Source organism: Diadema antillarum, unplaced genomic scaffold, assembly GCF_040938485.1.
Source record: "Diadema antillarum isolate AM-2024a unplaced genomic scaffold, OU_Dant_1.0 seq00000382_RagTag, whole genome shotgun sequence".
Classification (NCBI taxonomy): domain Eukaryota; kingdom Metazoa; phylum Echinodermata; class Echinoidea; order Diadematoida; family Diadematidae; genus Diadema; species Diadema antillarum.
Genome location: NW_027271380.1, coordinates 2,546,781 through 2,565,152, shown reverse-complemented (window position 1 = coordinate 2,565,152; position 18,372 = coordinate 2,546,781). Strand labels below are relative to the sequence as shown.

At 36.3% G+C, this 18,372-nt stretch overlaps 1 protein-coding gene across 1 annotated transcript; it reads left to right on the top strand.

Annotated features, from left to right (window-relative positions):
• The first annotated feature begins 2,233 nt into the window (after positions 1-2,233).
• On the top strand, positions 2,234-5,463 carry LOC139731674 (uncharacterized). The gene is made up of 3 exons (XM_071642563.1): positions 2,234-2,479; positions 4,798-5,040; positions 5,266-5,463. Exons 1-3 carry the CDS (start codon positions 2,234-2,236, stop codon positions 5,461-5,463), a joined length of 687 nt encoding a protein of 228 aa, XP_071498664.1.
• Positions 5,464-18,372: the final 12,909 nt, after the last annotated feature.

Sequence of the window (18,372 nt, the reverse complement as noted above, 5' to 3'; positions counted from 1 at the left end):
AAGCGTGGGGGAGAAATAATAGTCAGCAGAAAACGAGAAGCAGGAGAAAGTAAAGTAGCAAGGATGGCACGATGACAGAGGCCGATCGTCGAGCAAGGACGAAAAGAACAAGGATAGAGCGAGGACGAGAAGCAGACATGATATAGAGCCTCAATTTACTTTCAACATTAATTCAAATGTAAATCGATACAATACATAAAGATGAATGAATAAAAATGGAATAAAAATGGAATATACGGAACATATGATGTAAATGCTATATCGTGAATTATGTCTCAACAAGATTCGTAACACCATATATATATATATATATATATATACAAAAAAAGTAATTCTCCCATATAATCAGAACAAAATTATATTATGATTTGGAACGAATACATTTTGATCAAAGTTATTTGGTAGGAGTAGTCCTACACTCACTTGAAAATGCGAGAGATTTGTTGAGTCATGCATGAATGAGCACATCAAAAACGACTAAAATGGTCACTTTTTCGATAGTCACAAAAGTCATTCTGATGGTCTGTGAAACATTTTGTTTCCGATGAATGTTTAAGCGCTGTTGTTAATTTATCATCAATTGTTTGGCCCCCTTTCGCCATATTAACAGTGCGTGTCAGCATTTCTTGCTTCATTTTCACTCACAGTGTGCTCACTCAACCACAACACGACTCCTTGTTATGTTCACACGACATGTTGTGCTGTACATGGTACATGTAATTATTGGTTACAGTATCTGATACGTGTTATGTTCACACGACATGTGCAGTACATGGAAGGCCCTACATGCATATAATTGGTTACATTATCTGATATCCCTTTCAACAAACTGAACGACACGCTGCAGATAAAGGAGGGTTGGGCATAGGCATTTCGCCCATAATTGTGCTTACATAAACGTAAAGAAAAATGAAAAGTGTCAGGATAGGTGTGATGGGGAGGAGGTTCAAGGATGGATGATAAAACAGCAACAGCATGAATATTTCACAGACCCCTACAAAGGCGAGAGAGAGAGAGAGAGAGAGAGAGAGAGAGAGAGAGAGGAGTGAGGCAGAGAGAGAACATTAACATTGATTAGGATTTGACACAAAAAAGTAATGCAACGTTAAAATTTCCTACCCATTTACATGTATGGAAACGTTGTATTCGGAAGGCTAAGTATGTGGTCTAACGGAGCTTACTAAAATGCATTTTCACATGCAAAGTTGCAAAGTTGCAATTTGATTCCTGCCATTTCTGCCATTTGCACCTTGTTTTGTTCATGTATTTATAGATTTTGGAACATACAATAAAATTTTAGCTTCACATTACTTTTTTCAAGAATATATCTAAAGGCATTTAAAGGCTCTAAAAACACTTAAAATTTTCGAGACAGATATTTTAAGCACTTTTTTTGACTCACCTGCAGTCTTCGTGGTCATTCTTCTTGAAATGTTCAACAGTTTGTTCACTGCATATTTTATTGTGTATGACTGTTCTATTGGGTCTTTTCGCTTTATAATGTCCTCTTTTTGAGATTCCTTAGTTTTCAGTTTAGTAGTGACACCAATTTTATTTGAAGGACATGTGTATTATAAGCATTGCCTTTTAGTTGGTCCCTTCAATAATTCCTTTTTCGGCTTTTTCAGCAGAAGAAATTTAGAATTGTTTGAAAATCAATGAATATTCCTTGCACTGTGGTGACCATTTTAAAAGGGCTTACGAATTTTGGATGTCCATATATACTTTTTTTTCTGTCACAAAAGGAAAAAAAAACCCTCTTAATTGAAATGAATGTAAAAGAAGTTGTGCACAGTAGCAATGGTATAGTTTGGCATAGATTTTAATGATCTACGAGAAAATATTGCGGCCTTCCGTGCAACTTTGTACCATGAAAGCACTAACACAGGAAATATGAAGGCGCAGGATACTCTAGCTATTGATACGCCTGTGCTATCATCGTCGTATGCGGCGCTATCGAGTTCCTAATTGATGGAATAGTATCTCATTCTTGGTTGAGAAAAAAAAATAACTGAGCGCTAATGGAGATATGCAATATTTATTCTTAAACCTTCTCGCTGGTCGAGAAGAAAAATGACATGACGGTCATGGAATTATGGGAAAACTCTTTGCATCTAATATCTATATAAATTGCACCGTCTACACTTCTGGGGGCAGAGCATCACAACTATACGGGTTCAAATAAAGAGTGCTAGCTCTTTCCCCCCAACGTGATTAATTCTGATTTCGAATCATGGATTATAACTACACCGAAAATTGGGCGTCATCCTCTTTGCCGCTACGGGACATAATCGTCCACGGGACAACTCTGGCAGTGCACGCAGTGGGGGTATTCATGAATTTTGTCACGCTATGTGCAATTCTAGCTATTCCCGCTCTCAGAAAATCTCAGAATATCTTCACTTTCAGTCTCGCTCTAGCTGATTTCCTTGTGGCCTTGTGCAATGTTATTGCACTCATCGATTTCTTGTGGAACACGGTAAGTATAAATTACCATCTTCTGACAATGCATCAAGTGTTCTTCTTCATTAGCTTAGCACATAATTTCACACCCGGTATCTACCGTGGTACAAAATTTGTTGAAACACTGTACTTGTCTGATGTCATATTTTGCATACATATGCAAGTATATATATACAATTATTATTTACCCGCTCAGCATAAAAAGAAGAGGAAAAAAGAGTGAACACTTTTTCCTAGAAACGCATGTACTCATTCAAGCTTAACGTTTCCGTTTTTGATGATCTTCCAGGTTGATAGTCAATTAAGTTACTTTTAACATGGTCTATATGACATCAATATTTACCCAAATATTCTAATAAAATGAAAAGATGTTTACTTTTTTTTTTTTTTTGCTGAGTGTAGATATTCAACTGGCATCAGGGCATCACTGTACATCAATCAGTTTTGTTGCTAACTGCATGGGATTCTAAATATGTGGTGAAATAAAGACTACTGTTTTATGATAACATGGCTAAGATTATATCACCAGTGGCGTTTTCAGTGTACTTAAACTAATTTACTATCCTACTCATCTTGATTATGATGAAAGGGAAAAGTTTGTGGCTAGCAGAATATGGTAACTACAGGTGCTCTCAGCATATAAACGAAGGACAGGCAGAACAGAAAGAGAAACACGGAAAAAAAGTAAAATGAGACAATACTTGGCAGAGAAAATAAGATGAAGGAGGAGGAAAAGTGAAGAATAGGTTGACCTGTATGTAGCTATAGGTCGTCAGTAAGGGTGAGCAAGTCACAATATGAATCCACAGTTTGAATGTTTCAAATGTTGTTGTTTTTTCTGTAATGTTTAATCTACTGATTGCAAGCGTTCAGGCCCATTATAACAGGAGCGTTATCATGTTATGCAGTGACCTAAAAAGCAATCATGTAAATCTTTAACCTTATGAGCTTTTTATTTTCATAAAGCAACGGGCTGTACAGTCGGCAAAAAAAAAAAAATCAAAACTTATGATGATACTCGGAATCTTTTTCTTTAAAACAATAACAACAATAACAACAACAATAACAAAAAGGAGCGAGAAATACCTTTGTTCATTAAAGGAAAAACCAAGGTTGAGTATGACATGACAAGCATTTAGCAAGGAAAGATGTACTTTTTTTTTTGTAGATAATTCGAATATTCCCGGATATGATGTGACTTATGTTATCAATACATGTATGTATGTTAGGATAAACTGTAATCTAGGGTAAAGTCTTAAAAATGATCGAGTTTACTTTATTGAAAACATTCATTTCAAGTGAATCGAGAGTCGATATAGTTTTACTGTAAATTTCCCAACAGTCAAAGGTTGATAAACTGTCTCATTGGGTTTAAATCGGTAGGGAAATTGTCGCGATTTATGATTTCAACTAAATCAGATGAGATTTTAAAAAACGATCAAAGAAAGTAATGCACAAGAAAGTAATCAGAGCAAAATTGTAGATAATATAATATACAAAGAACTTTCAATATTTGCTCTTTGTTTTCTAACAGAAAAATAAATCCTTAGCAACCCCAAGACCAATCTCTTTTTCATCTTACTGAAATCATTTATGAACTAGAATATAATGGATTCTGTTTTCGAAAAGGATTTTCTTTTCTGTTTGCTTGTTGGGGGGGGGGGTCCGGGAAAAGCCAAGAATGTGACAATGACTGTCAACTGATCATGAATGAATTAGAAAGCATCAAGAGATCGGAATTGTAATTTTGACAGAGGTATTTCTCACTGAACAATTATATATAATATCAAAGAGTGCAACTTTCATCCATGAACCTGCTAATTGGCGGATAGAACCAGCTGAACAGACGACAAAGAAAAAAAAAGAAAAAATATGAGGTGGGGGAGGAGGAGAGAGAATGCAGTATATGCTGTGGAAGACCAAAATTAAGATCGCAACCGTTCGCCATAGTCATGGATATAAAACAGCCACACATTCAGACTCATTAAACTTGGTTATCTATACTGGAATCATTTTACCAATTTCTGTTGGTGTTTTTTTCACATTTTGCTGATAATGTTAATTCTACCCTAATTTGCTGCCTCTGAAATTTTCGCTGATACCTCCTTTCTAAAAGACCGGTTATTTATAATATTGGACATCTTGTTTGGTGTAGTAGCATTTCAATGTTGATGTTAGCTTCCATATATTTTCAACGTTTGTTTCTTTCTAAAATATTTTTTTCTTCTTCTTAAGCTTTCAGTCTTTTCATGTCTTTCCCTCGTCTTTTTTTTTCTCCTAAACATTTTACTTTTCTGTCCTTTTCTAAACATGCACTTTTTCTTTCCTTTTCAGGTCACACCATTTTCCATAGAGCTTTTACCTTCCTCGTGGATGCTATCACTTTTAAGTACGCTGGCGATAGCTGTGCATCGTCTGATTGTCCTCCGAATCGATACTTTTGGTAGTCAGAGACTGGTGACTGCTAAACGCTTGATCGCAGTTTGTATGGCAATGTGGTTTGTAGTCATCACTTCTTTCACTTCAGTGTTTCGATACGTCGACAGCACCATAGCTTCATATGGATTAATACCGATCGTAAACCTTGTATCTCTCACTATCACCACTTTCTGCTATTTTGCTATATACATGAGAGTTACCTCGATATCTCGAGGTATCGGCCTTTCCGATTTATCTCTTACACGTCATATAAAGAACCAGAAGAAAGTGCTTATCACATTCGCCATGGTGATCGGGTCTACATTTGTGTGCTGGGCTTTGTGGCTTGTTGTTCTGATTTTTTCCCTTTACGCACCGCACAAGAAAGGTACGTGGTTTACGCCCTTGGTCCAAAGTGCCACGTTGCTGCTCTCATTGAATGGTGTTTTGAATCCCGCCATCTACTGGCTTCGTCTCACGGAGTTTCGTCGTCAGCTGACGAAATGTTGCAGTCGAGCTGGAACGAATGAAAAACAATCTCAAGTGACTGTTAGCTCGAACGTGTTCTCCCATGCAAAATAAAAGACAAAACAAGAAATCCACGCAGTTCCCAGGCAACAGCATGGTTCACTTTTCTTTTTTTTTATCGCAGTTGGATGTCATGCTGTTTCGACGTCACAAAAAAGAAACTTGACTCTATCCAAAATACTTGATGAAGCATGCACGAAATGCTGCAGTATACAGGAGAAGGATCACGCAGCACCTATCCTTGATGGTCCTCAAATATTGTGATCTTGTGAAAGTCGCTTTACCCTGTTGTATAAAAACTGTACACACTTATGTGCAAGTCTTGACATATCGCACTTGTAAACTATGTAACCACTCTGACTCCAATTTTCTTCTGTCATTTTCTCTAGAAATCAGAAATATTCGCGGCATGAGTTTTTTTTTTTCCGCGAAATGGAGCCGACGACCTTTTTCGCGGCATGAAATTTTCGCGAATTCCTCTGTTCAATGCATATGGTGTAGACAAGAACTTTGCTGCGCATTTTGATTTCGCGATTCTTGGCTCTCGCAAAATCCACGAAATTAAAATGCAGGCGAAATTTTCTGATTTAGTATGCTCCTCTCCCGAGTGGTCACCATCCTCCTCACCATTTTGCTGTAGTTATGATTGTGTTTTTCAACATCGTCTCATATCGACGACAAGTGCAGCAGCAATAACAATATACTGTGATAATACAAGTGTTAAATTTTCTAATCTTGTGATTCAAAACTTTAAGACTGTGCGTGTGATGTTTGATCTTGTTTACTTTAACTATTCTTGTGATATGAACATGGAAACCGATTACATCTTCATAATGACTATGTTTGTTGATTTGTTACTTACCGAATTTCGAGATATGGTAACTCATCTTCAAGATGGCTGGATAATGTAGAGGAATAAAAAAAAAAACCCTGTAAAACACGTAAAAAAAGCCAAGAAATACACCCCAGCTGTATATACTTCTTATCATGTTCTCAAAATACAAAGTTTTAACAGACAAAGACTTTGCAATCTGTTTCATTTTAGGACAATTTGTGTATAATTACAATGAAAAACCCCTCCATTTTCACTTCTCCAGCAAACAGTTTTCCGCATCTTTAGCAGACGCTTTCGTGAGATTTATTCATCACTCTCCTGAAAGCCTCTGCAAATTTAACTCTTATTTTCCTCAAAAAATCTATCAAAATTGATTCGGTTTCTTGTCATTTTTTAGGTATATCAGGCTTATTTTGTTTATACATTCGTGATTACACAATCAATATCGCTTTATCATGAATGCAAAATAGCGATGTTTTCAGAAAAATGTCCACTATGTTACTCTGTAGAGTAAATGTTTAAAGGATTTCGCAGTCGCTGCTTTTGGCATGTACATTTCCTTTGCGCTAAAAACTGAAGTCGTCATATCATTTCCTTCGGAAAGCAAATCTTTGGTAGATCTTAAAACTTTTCCAAATTCGAAAAGATATTTCCTGTGAATTAAAATGATATGATAGCAGTGATAACATTACAATTCGATGTATGACATAACAAATCACAACTGTACTTACCTTATAAACAGTACACAAACCTCCCAGCAGAGTCAAACTTGTGATACACCTGACGCTATTGGTGAATGAGATGTTTGAAAACGAATGTTTTAGAATAATTATCATACTAATCATCAATGATTGTCATAATCGTGTCTTACATCTCATGATAGCTTACCCATTGATTTTGCGAAATAAGTCCAATCTCATGACACAAGGCATGCATAAGGTCCGATGGATCAATTAGGTATATTTTGTATATACATATCATAATATACATGATAGAGTGACGGAGGTCGACCCTTATATATATATATGTATATATATATATATATATATATATATATATATATATAAGGGTCAACCTCCGTCACTCTATCATGTATATTATGATATACATCATAATATACATAATATATATATATATATATATATATATATATATAATTTACTTTTTTGTGTGCATATATGTATTATATATGCACACAAAAAAGTAACTCTCCCATATAATCAGAACAACATTATATTATGATTTGGAACGAATACATTTTGATCAAAGTTATTTGGTAGGAGTAGTCCTACACTCACTTGAAAATGCGAGAGATTTGTTAAGTCATGCATGAATGAGCACATCAAAAACGACTAAAATGGTCACTTTTTCGATAGTCACAAAAGTCATTCTGAGGGTCTGTGAAACATTTTATTTCCGATGAATGTTTAAGCGCTGTTGTTAATTCATCATCAATTGTTTGGCCCCCTTTCTTGCTTCATTTTCACTCACAGTGTGCTCACTCAACCACAACACGACTCCTTGATATGTTCACACGACATGTGCTGTACATGGTACATATACTAATTGGTTACAGTATCTGATACGTGTTATGTTCACACGACATGTGCTGTACATGGTAGACCCTACATGTAATCGGTTAAAGTATCTGATATCCCTCCTTTCAACAAACTGAACGAAATTTTGCAGATAAAGGAGGGTTGGGCATAGGCATTTCGCCCATGATTGTGCTTACATAAACGTGAAGATAGATGAAAAGTGTCAAGATAGGTGTGATGGGGAGGAGGTTCAAGTATGGATGATAAAACAGCAACAGCATGAATATTTCACAGACCCCTACAAAGGCGAGAGAGAGAGAGAGAGAGAGAGAGAGACGAGTGAGGCAGAGAGAGAGAACATTAACATTGATTAGGATTTGACACACAAAAAAAAAGTAATGCAACGTTAAAATTTCCTACCCATTCACATGTATGGAAACGTTGTATATGGAAGGCTAAGTATGTGTTATAAAGGAGCTTACTAAGATGCATTTTCGCGTGCAAAAGTTGTTCAGAATAAACTTGATTTCTGCCATTTCTGCCATTTGCACCTTGTTTTGTTCTTGTATTTAACGATTTCGAAACATGCAATAAAAATTGGCTTTAGATTAGATTTTTGAAGAGCATATCTAAAGACATTTAAAGACTCTAAAGACACTTAAAGTTTTGGAGACAGATAATTTAAGAATTATTTTGTCCCACCTGCAGTCTCCGTGGCCATCCTTCTTGAAATGTTCTACAGTTTGTTCGCTGCATGTTTTATTGTATAATTATGACTGTTCTGTAGCTGTCAGTGGGTCGTTTTGGGTCTTTTCGCCTTAATATGTCCTCTTTTTGATATTCCTTATATAGTTTTAAGTTTAGTATAGTGACACCAATTTCATTTGAAGGACATGTGTATTAGAAGCATCGCTTTTTAGTTGGTCCCTTCAATAAGTTCTTTTTCGGCCTACGTCCATTTCAGTAGAAGAAATTTAGAAATGTTTGAAAATTAATAAATATTCCTTCCACTGTGGTGACCATTTCGAAAGGCATTACGAACTTTGTATGTCCATATATGCATTTTTTTTGCCACAAAAGGAAAAAAAAAAACACACACGCTACGCTGATATGAATGTAAAAGAAGTTGTTCACGGTAAGCACTAGTATAGTTTGGCATAGAAATGATCTACGAGAAAATATTGCGGCCTTCCCTGCAACTTTGTACCATGAAAGCACTAACTCAGTAAATATGAAGGTGCAGGGTACTCTAGCTATTGATACGCCTGTGCTTTATTTATCATCGTCGTATGCGGCGCTATCGAGTTCCTAATGGATTTGATAGTATCTCATTTTGGATGAGAGAAAAAAATAACTGAAAGCTAATGGAGGTATGCAATATTTATTCTTAAACCTTCTCGCTGGTCTAGAAGAAAAATTTACTTGACTGGCATGGAATTATGGGAAAACTCTTTGCATCTTATATCTGTATAAATTGCACCGTCTACACTTCTGGGGGCAGAGCATCACAACTACCCGGGTTCAAATAAAGAGTGCTATAGCTCTTTTCCCCCAACGTGGTCAATTCTGATATCGAATCATGGATTATAATTACACCGAGAATTGGGGGTCATTCTCTTTGCCACTACGGATTACAATCGTCTACGGGACGGCTCTGGCTGTGCACGTACTGGCGATATTCATGAATTTTGTCACTCTGTGTGCAATTCTAGTGATTCCCGCCCTCAGAAAATCTCAGAATATCTTCACCTTCAGTTTAGCACTAGCGGACTTCATCCTGGCCTTGTGCAATGCGATTGGACTAAGCGATTTCTTGTGGAACACGGTGAGTATAATATCACCTTCTGACAATGCACCAAGTGTTCTTCTTCATAAGCTTAGCACATATTTCACACCCGGTATCTACAAAATATGTTGATACACTTTGCTTGCCTGATGTCATATTTTGCATATATATATATATATATATATATATATATATACCCACTCAGCAAAAAAGAAAGAAGAAGAAAGTAAACGCTTTTTCCATTACATATTTTTCATAAAAGATTTTAGTAAAAATCTTTGTTATATATACCATATCAAAGGTTATTTAATTGGCTATCAACCCAGTAGTTTAATACAAAGGGAAATTTTACGCATTTTGTCTTCCAAGGCACAAAAGTAAAAGTTGCAGAAATTGACATTTTTTCCCCATTCATTTGCAAATGCCCTTCACGACAGCATTGACAACAAAAGATCAGTTTAACACAATGCGAGACATGAATGAATAGCAAAAATAAGTTTTTGTCCCTTCGTTTCTCTTTATATCCTCAAACGAAAACAAAGTGGGAAGCTAAAGGGAGAAATAAGAGGGTTTTTCTTTTGTCAACTCAAATTCAAGTGACATAGGGAGTGAATCGCAAAGGTGATAAAATGGAAAGAATTTCTGTATTTCATTCTTTTGATTAAGAAATTTTAGAATTCATGAGTCAAATGCAAGAACCAAATGCATTTTTCAGTTTTCTTAATTTGAAGAACATTTCAAATTTCTTTGTACCATTTTTGTTAATATCGTCGGTTGAGAATGATAAGGGCGTTAAGTGACCACAGAACCCATAGTGTTCGAGAAGACTTAAAGCCCTTCTCATTCTCAACAGACGCGTGACCGTGCCTCACAAAACAATCAAAAAGTCGCCCCCTCCCCCTGATTTTACGTGAGGACTAAAAAAAAAAAGGTGAAACGGGTCAACCAAATCAATTTTTAGTTTTGTATACTTTCTGAAAGAACTACTCTTTCTCTACATTATTCTTAAGTTTGTAATCATAAAATGAATGAGAAAGTGGGTTTTCAGCAGTTTTTCTACAACCATTTTTGGCACAGTATAGTGTGACCACATGACGTAATTATCAAATTTAACTGATGTGGAGTCAGGACGTGTATTTTCAATTTCATATATCATACCAATGTGACCTAATATTTTTGTACTCTTATGTTCATATTTGATTTGATTTGATTTGATTTGATTTGATTTATTGGTTTCTGCATCATTATACATACCTGCAGAATGAATGCAAAATATATCGAAATACAATCTTTTTTTGCGAGATAAGGTAAAGCGATACAGTCGACAAACAGAGAGGCTGTAAAGCGTAAGCAAAGCTTGATGCCGCCCATATCGCCTATGTTCCTTCTGATATTAAAGCAAAATTCATATCACTGACATTATGTAATTATACATATTCATCCATTCGGTGTAGAACCAGACAGCAGAAATTTAGTCCTTTCCTTATTTTAGGGAGCTGGGAATGTGGGGGGGGGGGGGGACAGAGAATGGAGTACGCTGTGGAAAACCAAAATTAAGATCTTAACCGTTCGCTATAATCATGGATATAAAACAGCCACACATTCAGACTCGTTAAACTTGATTATCTACGGGAATCATTTCACCAACTTCTTTTTTTCCTCCGCATTTTACTGATAATGTTCATTCTGCCCTTATTTGAAATTTTCGCAGACACCTTCTTTCTAAAAGACCAGTTATATATGATATTGGACATATTGTTTGGTGTAGTAGCATTTCAAAGTTTATGTTAGCTTCCATTTATAAAATGGGTTCAAGAATGTAGCCAATAGGAAGCGCTGAAATGAGTCACGTGTGCTTTGGTTATTCTAGTCCCATCGCACTGCGTGTTAAATCCTATTGCCGATCGTCTGTGCGCGCGGCGGCTCCTTTGAATTGCATGCATACGCGCTGTCAATCCTGTAAACAACTTCTTCGGGCTGCCTTTCTTCCCTTGTGCATAACATTTGTGAGTGGCGTACGTATACTCTTATACGTACAGTACAGTAGACCAAGCGTTGTGGGACCGGACGCGTACATGGAGTCACTTTGAAGGGCAAATCCAACGATTTAGCAGGTTAATTCTCACGCCGTTTTCAGAGTATGTTGTCTAGTAGGCCTATATGGGGAGTCTATATCAAGTCTTTAAGGTAAAGGGTGCATATTCTATGTAAAATAAGTAAGTTTTCATGCGGGAACTTAAGTGTCCGGAAACCCAACCCCCCATCATAGTCTTATACTGTATGTGCGGGATTTCCGAGTGCGACGTGCGTAAATGTTTGGGACGAACATCTTCGGACGTCTTGACCCACAAAGGTACGTGAAAAACGCTGAAAAATACTGTTAGTTTTCGAATTTTCGACCCATTTGATAAAACAAATGATGCACAGGATTATTTCGTGGCGTTAGTGGAGGTGCAGCTCACTCTCGGGTATTTACAATGTAGTGCAACATGCACTCGGCTTCGCCTCGTGCATGTTTCACAATTGTAAACACCCTCGAGTGCGCTATACGCCTCCACTAACGCACTCTATCCTGTGCATCATTTGTATAGTATTTTCCACGTTTGTTTTCTTTTTAAAATATTTTTTCTTCTTCTCACGCTTTCAGTCTTTTTATGTCTTTACGTGCACTTTTTTCTTTCCTTTTCAGGTCACACCATTCTCCTACGAACTGTTACCTCCCTCGTGGATGCTATCACTTTTAAGCACACTGGCGATAGCTGTGCATCGTCTGATCGTCCTCCGAATCGATACTTTCGGTAGTCAGAGACTGGTGACTGCTAAACGCTTGATCGCAGTTTGTGTGGCAATGTGGTTCGTAGTCATCGCTTCTTTCACTTTAGTGTTTCGATACGTCGACAGCACCATAGCTTCATATGGATTAATACCGATCGTAAACCTTGTATCCCTCACTATCACCATTTTCTGCTATTTTGCTATATACATGAGAGTTACCGCGATATCTCGAGGTATCGGCCTTTCCGATTTATCTCTTAAACGTCATGCAAAGAACCAGAAGAGAGTGCTTATCACGTTCGCCATGGTGATCGGGTCTACATTTGTGTGCTGGGCTTTGTGGCTTGTTGCTTTAATTTTTTCTCATTACGCACCGCACAAGACAGGTATGTGGTTTTTGCCATTGGTCGAAAGTGCCATGTTGCTGCTTTCATTGAATGGTGTCTTGAATCCCGCCATCTACTGGCTTCGTCTCACGGAGTTTCGTCGTCAGCTGACGAAATGCTGGAGTTTGGCAGCAGAGGACCAAGAAACTCACATGACATCAGTCGAGGCTGTTGGATCGAAAATATCCGCACGTACTAAAACATAGAGAGGATGACTTGTGGTTCCCTTGGAAACCAGTTTGTTGGTTTAAATGACTGTATGCACTTTAGTCAGAATGTTACGGCAATTACATATCGTGTCGTAAGTAAACAAGCCGGCCAAACACATAATTTTGATTCTTTTCTAAGTGTAGCGTGCATTTAAGAGAAAATGAAATATTTGCTGATTGTAGGACAATGCAAGAAGAAATTTGACAAAAATCTTCGTTGGTCAGACATGAATTGAGACACAATATAATTCATGACTGCTGGTAGCGGACTGTGTTTTTGAATGAATAATACATCACTTTTACTTCAAGACACTCGGAGAAGAATCATCAATCTTATATCGCGGTGTTTACGATATATATTTGAAGGTTGATTAAATTATCCGCGAATTTTCATGTTGTAACGTTCAAGAAAAATTTGTTAATGATTATAGTAAATGGCATTACTCTATTGTACAAGTTAAATAATCTTATCTAATTACTTTCTGCATTTTCCAAACAATGCAATTTGAGGTATTATCAAGATGCCATTCAACTACGTTTGATATAATTTAACCGTCACGTTTGATATATAATTTAGAAATGATATGCAACTAAATTGCACATTAATTGAACAACACAGTGAAAATCACTTGATTTTTTAATGCAAATCTTGTCGTTATTATAAAAAGAGTAATTGCTTGTTATGCACGTGATTTGTACCTGGTTACATTGATAATATATATAAGTATATATATATACACACACACACGCACACATGATATATATATATATATATACATGCGTGTGTGCCTGTGTGGGATTTTGCCTGTGTGGCTGGCCCAGGGTCTTACGCTGTGGTCATGTAATGATTTATGCACGTTGGTGATAAATTTTAAACTCGCAGTAGTGAAGTAAACGAAATCGTATACCCGGGAGTATTTTGTATGGTCGAATACATCTCTTTCATTTTGTCATTCAACTCCATTCATATCACTACGGGTGCTATGACACCGTCCTTCAGAACTACAATATTATTGTTGGACGAAGGTGTATATACCTAGCAACAGCAAGTCTGCAACTAGGTCTTGCGCATGATTTCACAAAAGGCTTACCTGCATGCTTTTACAGAATGGAGGGTTTACCACATTTATTCAAAGTGAGAGTATTCTATAGAGGCAATAATATCCATTAACTCTATTTTAGGTAGAATGCATTCAAAGAGAAGCACACTGTAGATATCTCTCACAAAATGTTTGACAAACTAACTTACCAACCTTGAATTTATAATTCTAGCTAGTAAGACTGTGAAACTTTCTTTTTAGCGCTTTTATTTTGTTTTGGTAATCACACAATACCAATGAAATATCAGGAAAGGGAAAAATGTGAAATTCTTCCTGTCCAGCCCCATCATAATGATTCTGCACTGTTTATTACACATAACTCAAAAGCGAGGCTTAGAGAGACTGATAACTATACACGGTGCCACTGGCTGTAGTTATGGCTGACTGAAATCGTACAGACCCATAATAAGCCTGAAATACGACTATAAAATACAACCAGTCAGAGAAAATTAAAGAGAATAGTGTGTGGCATGATGTCAGAGGTAGAATCTTAAAATGTGTAGCACCTTTACACCATATCTTTACTCCAGAATTTAATGTGATGAAATATAGATTACACATGAAGTATCATTATTATTCATTCGGCCATACAGTTCATGGCATTTTTAATTGATCTTTACCAATATTCTAATGGAGTGAGTAAGGTTTCGATGGAAGCTGTTTGTTTGTGTTTTCGTGAAATATGCGAATGCGTGAGGGCAAAGCAACTCGAGGGAACCGAACAGATCATTCACTGAAATATAATACCAGGGAAATGACATCGAACAGTCATCAATGATTTGTGTAGGCACAATCACTTTCTCTATCTGCTATTTACTTGTTCTCTTCTCCCTCTCTCTTTTTTTCCTCTCCCCTCCTCCTCTCTCAAATAGCATCTTCTCTCTTCTCCCCTCATCACTCTCTTCTTTGACTGAACGCATCTCTTCTTGTATGCACCCTCTCAGAAGACCACTCGACGAACATTCCTTTGTTCGTTGCAACTAAAATGTTCGAAGGTCCCCTTGAGTTTATCTGTGTCACACAATTAAACCTTTTCGATAGCAGCCATTGCGTTGAATCCTAAAAGTAATGGAAAATAATTGGATATCCATGTTTTGATAAGCCTATATACCTTCCTTTTTCTTGTTTATGAATACTATTGCTATAATATGTGTAGCGTTGTGACATCTGAAAAAAGATTATCCTTTTATCAGAACTTGAGGAAAAAATAATTGTATAAAAATATCGTCGATTAAGAATAGGTACAGTATAGGCCTTAGCAATAATATAATAAGGTAATCTACATTTGGGGAAAATTTTAGGAAGTTTTTATGTATTGTAAGTAGTAGCTACCTTCTATGTTGTCACAGTGCTATTACATTGTGAAGCATGCATGTATTCAACTCGCAACGACGGCTTCTATAAGATTAAATAGGACCTTATACGGTTCGCAATTCATGCGAATATGGCAGTGAAAACATGCACAATATCTTCCATATTTCCTCTTTTTCTGTGATGTTCTCCCACGACAATCTGCTGATATTTCTGTTCAGTCATAATGCCTTGAGCTTTTCTTCTTTTTTTTTTTTTTTGCTTTATTTCCTGACTGCTATTCCTTTGCAGCAAAATAACTGTGGTGGACTATTTCGTTTTTGTTCTTGATACTATTACATCGTGCCTATGACTATAATATCTTAACAGTGGTAAAACTCGTGAAAGAATATCATATATGTAATTTCATCTCCTGTACAGTGGAAGTTTTGCAAATTTCATTGTCATGGAAACGAAATGAAAATAGATAGAGAGACAAATAAATCAATGCATAATATATTTATATTCTATAAATATATTTATATTCTAAATAACAAGAAAAGTACAGGTGATGACGGAATTTCAGTTTTTCTGTTAAAAAACATAATAACTGAAATAATCACTCCGCTTACTTATATTTTTAATCAATCTTTGTCGACTGGAAAGGTCCCTGAAAAGATGAAAATTGCTAGAGTCGTTCCCATATTCAAAAAGGGTGCTGAAGAATCGGTTAGCAATTATCGTCCAATATCTCTTTTAACTTCAATTTCAAAAATCTTAGAAAAGCTTGTTCACAAACGAACTCTTAGATTCCTTATCAACTGCAATATTCTTTCGAATTTTCAGTTTGGTTTCAGAAAACAGCATAGCACAACCCACGCTTTGTTAGCTTTCATTGATAAAGTAGCACATGCTTTAGACGACGCTTCCCATACTATAGGTGTTTTTCTCGACTTCTCGAAAGCGTTTGATACGATAGACCATGATATTTTGCTTTATAAGTTAAGCCATTACGGCATTCGTGGGACAGCTCAAGATTGGTTTAAAGACTACCTTACTAATAGAAAGCAATATGTTTATGTAAATGGATATGAGTCTCTTTTGAAAACAACTTCTTGTGGTGTCCCTCAGGGTTCCCTACTTGGCCCGTTATTATTTATCCTGTACATAAACGACCTCCAAAATTCGTCCCAGATTCTTTCTTTCACATGCTTTGCTGATGACACAAATTTATTTCTTTCACATCGTAACTCAAACACGCTTATAAATATGTTAAACAATGAACTGAAACTTGTTCAGTCCTGGATCCACGCAAATAAGTTGTCACTAAATATTGATAAGACGCATTATATGCCTTTCAGCAATTCTCTGAACTCTGTTTCTGATTATGTTAAGATCAATGGTATCAATTTAAACCAGGTAGACAGTATCAAGTTTCTGGGACTTTACATTGATAGTGATCTATCCTGGAAACCCCATATTAACTACTTAAGTAAAATTTTGTCCAGAAACATTGGAATTTTAAACAAGCTGAAATATAATTTCCCCATACATATATTACAAAGTATATATTCAACAATGATTTCCCCTTACCTCAACTATGGAATTCTAGCATGGGGTAATTCGTCCAAATTTTTGCTTGATTCGCTATTCCTTCTTCAAAAACGCGCCATCAGAATTATCAATAACGCCGGATATTTATCTCATACAAATGAATTTTTTCACAAGAATAAAATTCTGAAATTGATTGATTTGTTTGATTACAATCTAGGTATTTTCATGTATAAGTACTCAACGAATGATCTTCCTGATGCTTTTCTTCACATGTTCAAAAGAAACTACTCAGTTCACAATTATCCCACCCGCCAACGGGACGCTTATCACCTTCCACGTACTCGCACAATTTTCGCGATGAAAACAATTATGTATGCGGGACCGAAATACTGAAATGACCTCCCCCCTGAACTCAAAGGTTGTTTATCACTATCATCCTTCAAATGCAAATTAAGACAGTATTTATTGAATAATTACGCTACATCAGCTCATTGAAATTCTGTTTTGTGCTGTCCAGGACTATACCGTTATACTGTACTCCATGGTTGTTGTCATGTTAAACCAGACTTTAAGAGCCCAGCTGTTTGCGCCCTTAAATTCTATCACTGTGTTTATGTATATTTTTCCTTCTTTAAAGATAGCTGGGACGAGGAAACAGCTGGTATTTCACATTCTCACTGCACTGCAACTGGTTGTTCGATGTCTTTTTTTTTTAATGGATTTGCAGGTGCATGTGTTTCCTTCTTAATACACGCAATGTACACATTTCTAATACTGTCTGAACGGTATCATTATTATTATAACTATATTAAGTCATATTGTATTGCCAGAACGACAATGGTTCATCCGCCTATATACAGCATGTGGTTTTTCCGATCCCTAACCTGCACGAGAGAAGAATTTGCTATATAACTGTATATTTGTACTTGTTTATTTTGTTTTTCTCTTATGTTCGGGTCATTGTTGCACCCGTGCTCCCCTTCTCAATCTTAAACTCGTTTTTAACCGGGACCTACCCTCAACAAGCTCGCTTTTAAGTAGGTTCCTTCATATTTCTTTAGCATTCATTCACAGATTCCAAACTGAACAGATCGACCACTATTATGTTTTACATATTTGCAATATTCTTTGTATGTCATGCATTTCATTTAATTTTGTTATATTTGATGTAATTTTTCATCGAGAAATATGAAAATAAATTGAAATTGAATTGAAATTGAAGGCATTATTTACCAACTACTGTATTACCAACAACCACCCCAAGCTCCCCCCCCCCCCCCCAAAAAAAAAAAAAACCAGCATTAGTGCTTCAAAATAGTTCTGAAATGTGAGTTAGGGATAGAAACAACCAGTGTAAAAATGCTAATCAGTGTAATCAATGTTTAATATTGTTAAATAGACAAAGTGTGAAAATAGTTATAATGATATTGTTTCTAGAATAAACCGTCTACGGTTATGGTTTAGTGAGAAAGATAGTGATATCTCCTTGT

Coding starts and splice junctions, on each gene's coding strand:
- LOC139731674 (XM_071642563.1), top strand. CDS start 2,234: ATGGATTATAACTACACCGAAAATTGGGCGTCATCCTCTTTGCCGCTA. Junction 2,480..4,797: donor TCGATTTCTTGTGGAACACG/GTAAGTATAAAT, acceptor TTTCCTTTTCAG/GTCACACCATTTTCCATAGA. Junction 5,041..5,265: donor CATATGGATTAATACCGATC/GTAAACCTTGTA, acceptor GCACCGCACAAG/AAAGGTACGTGGTTTACGCC.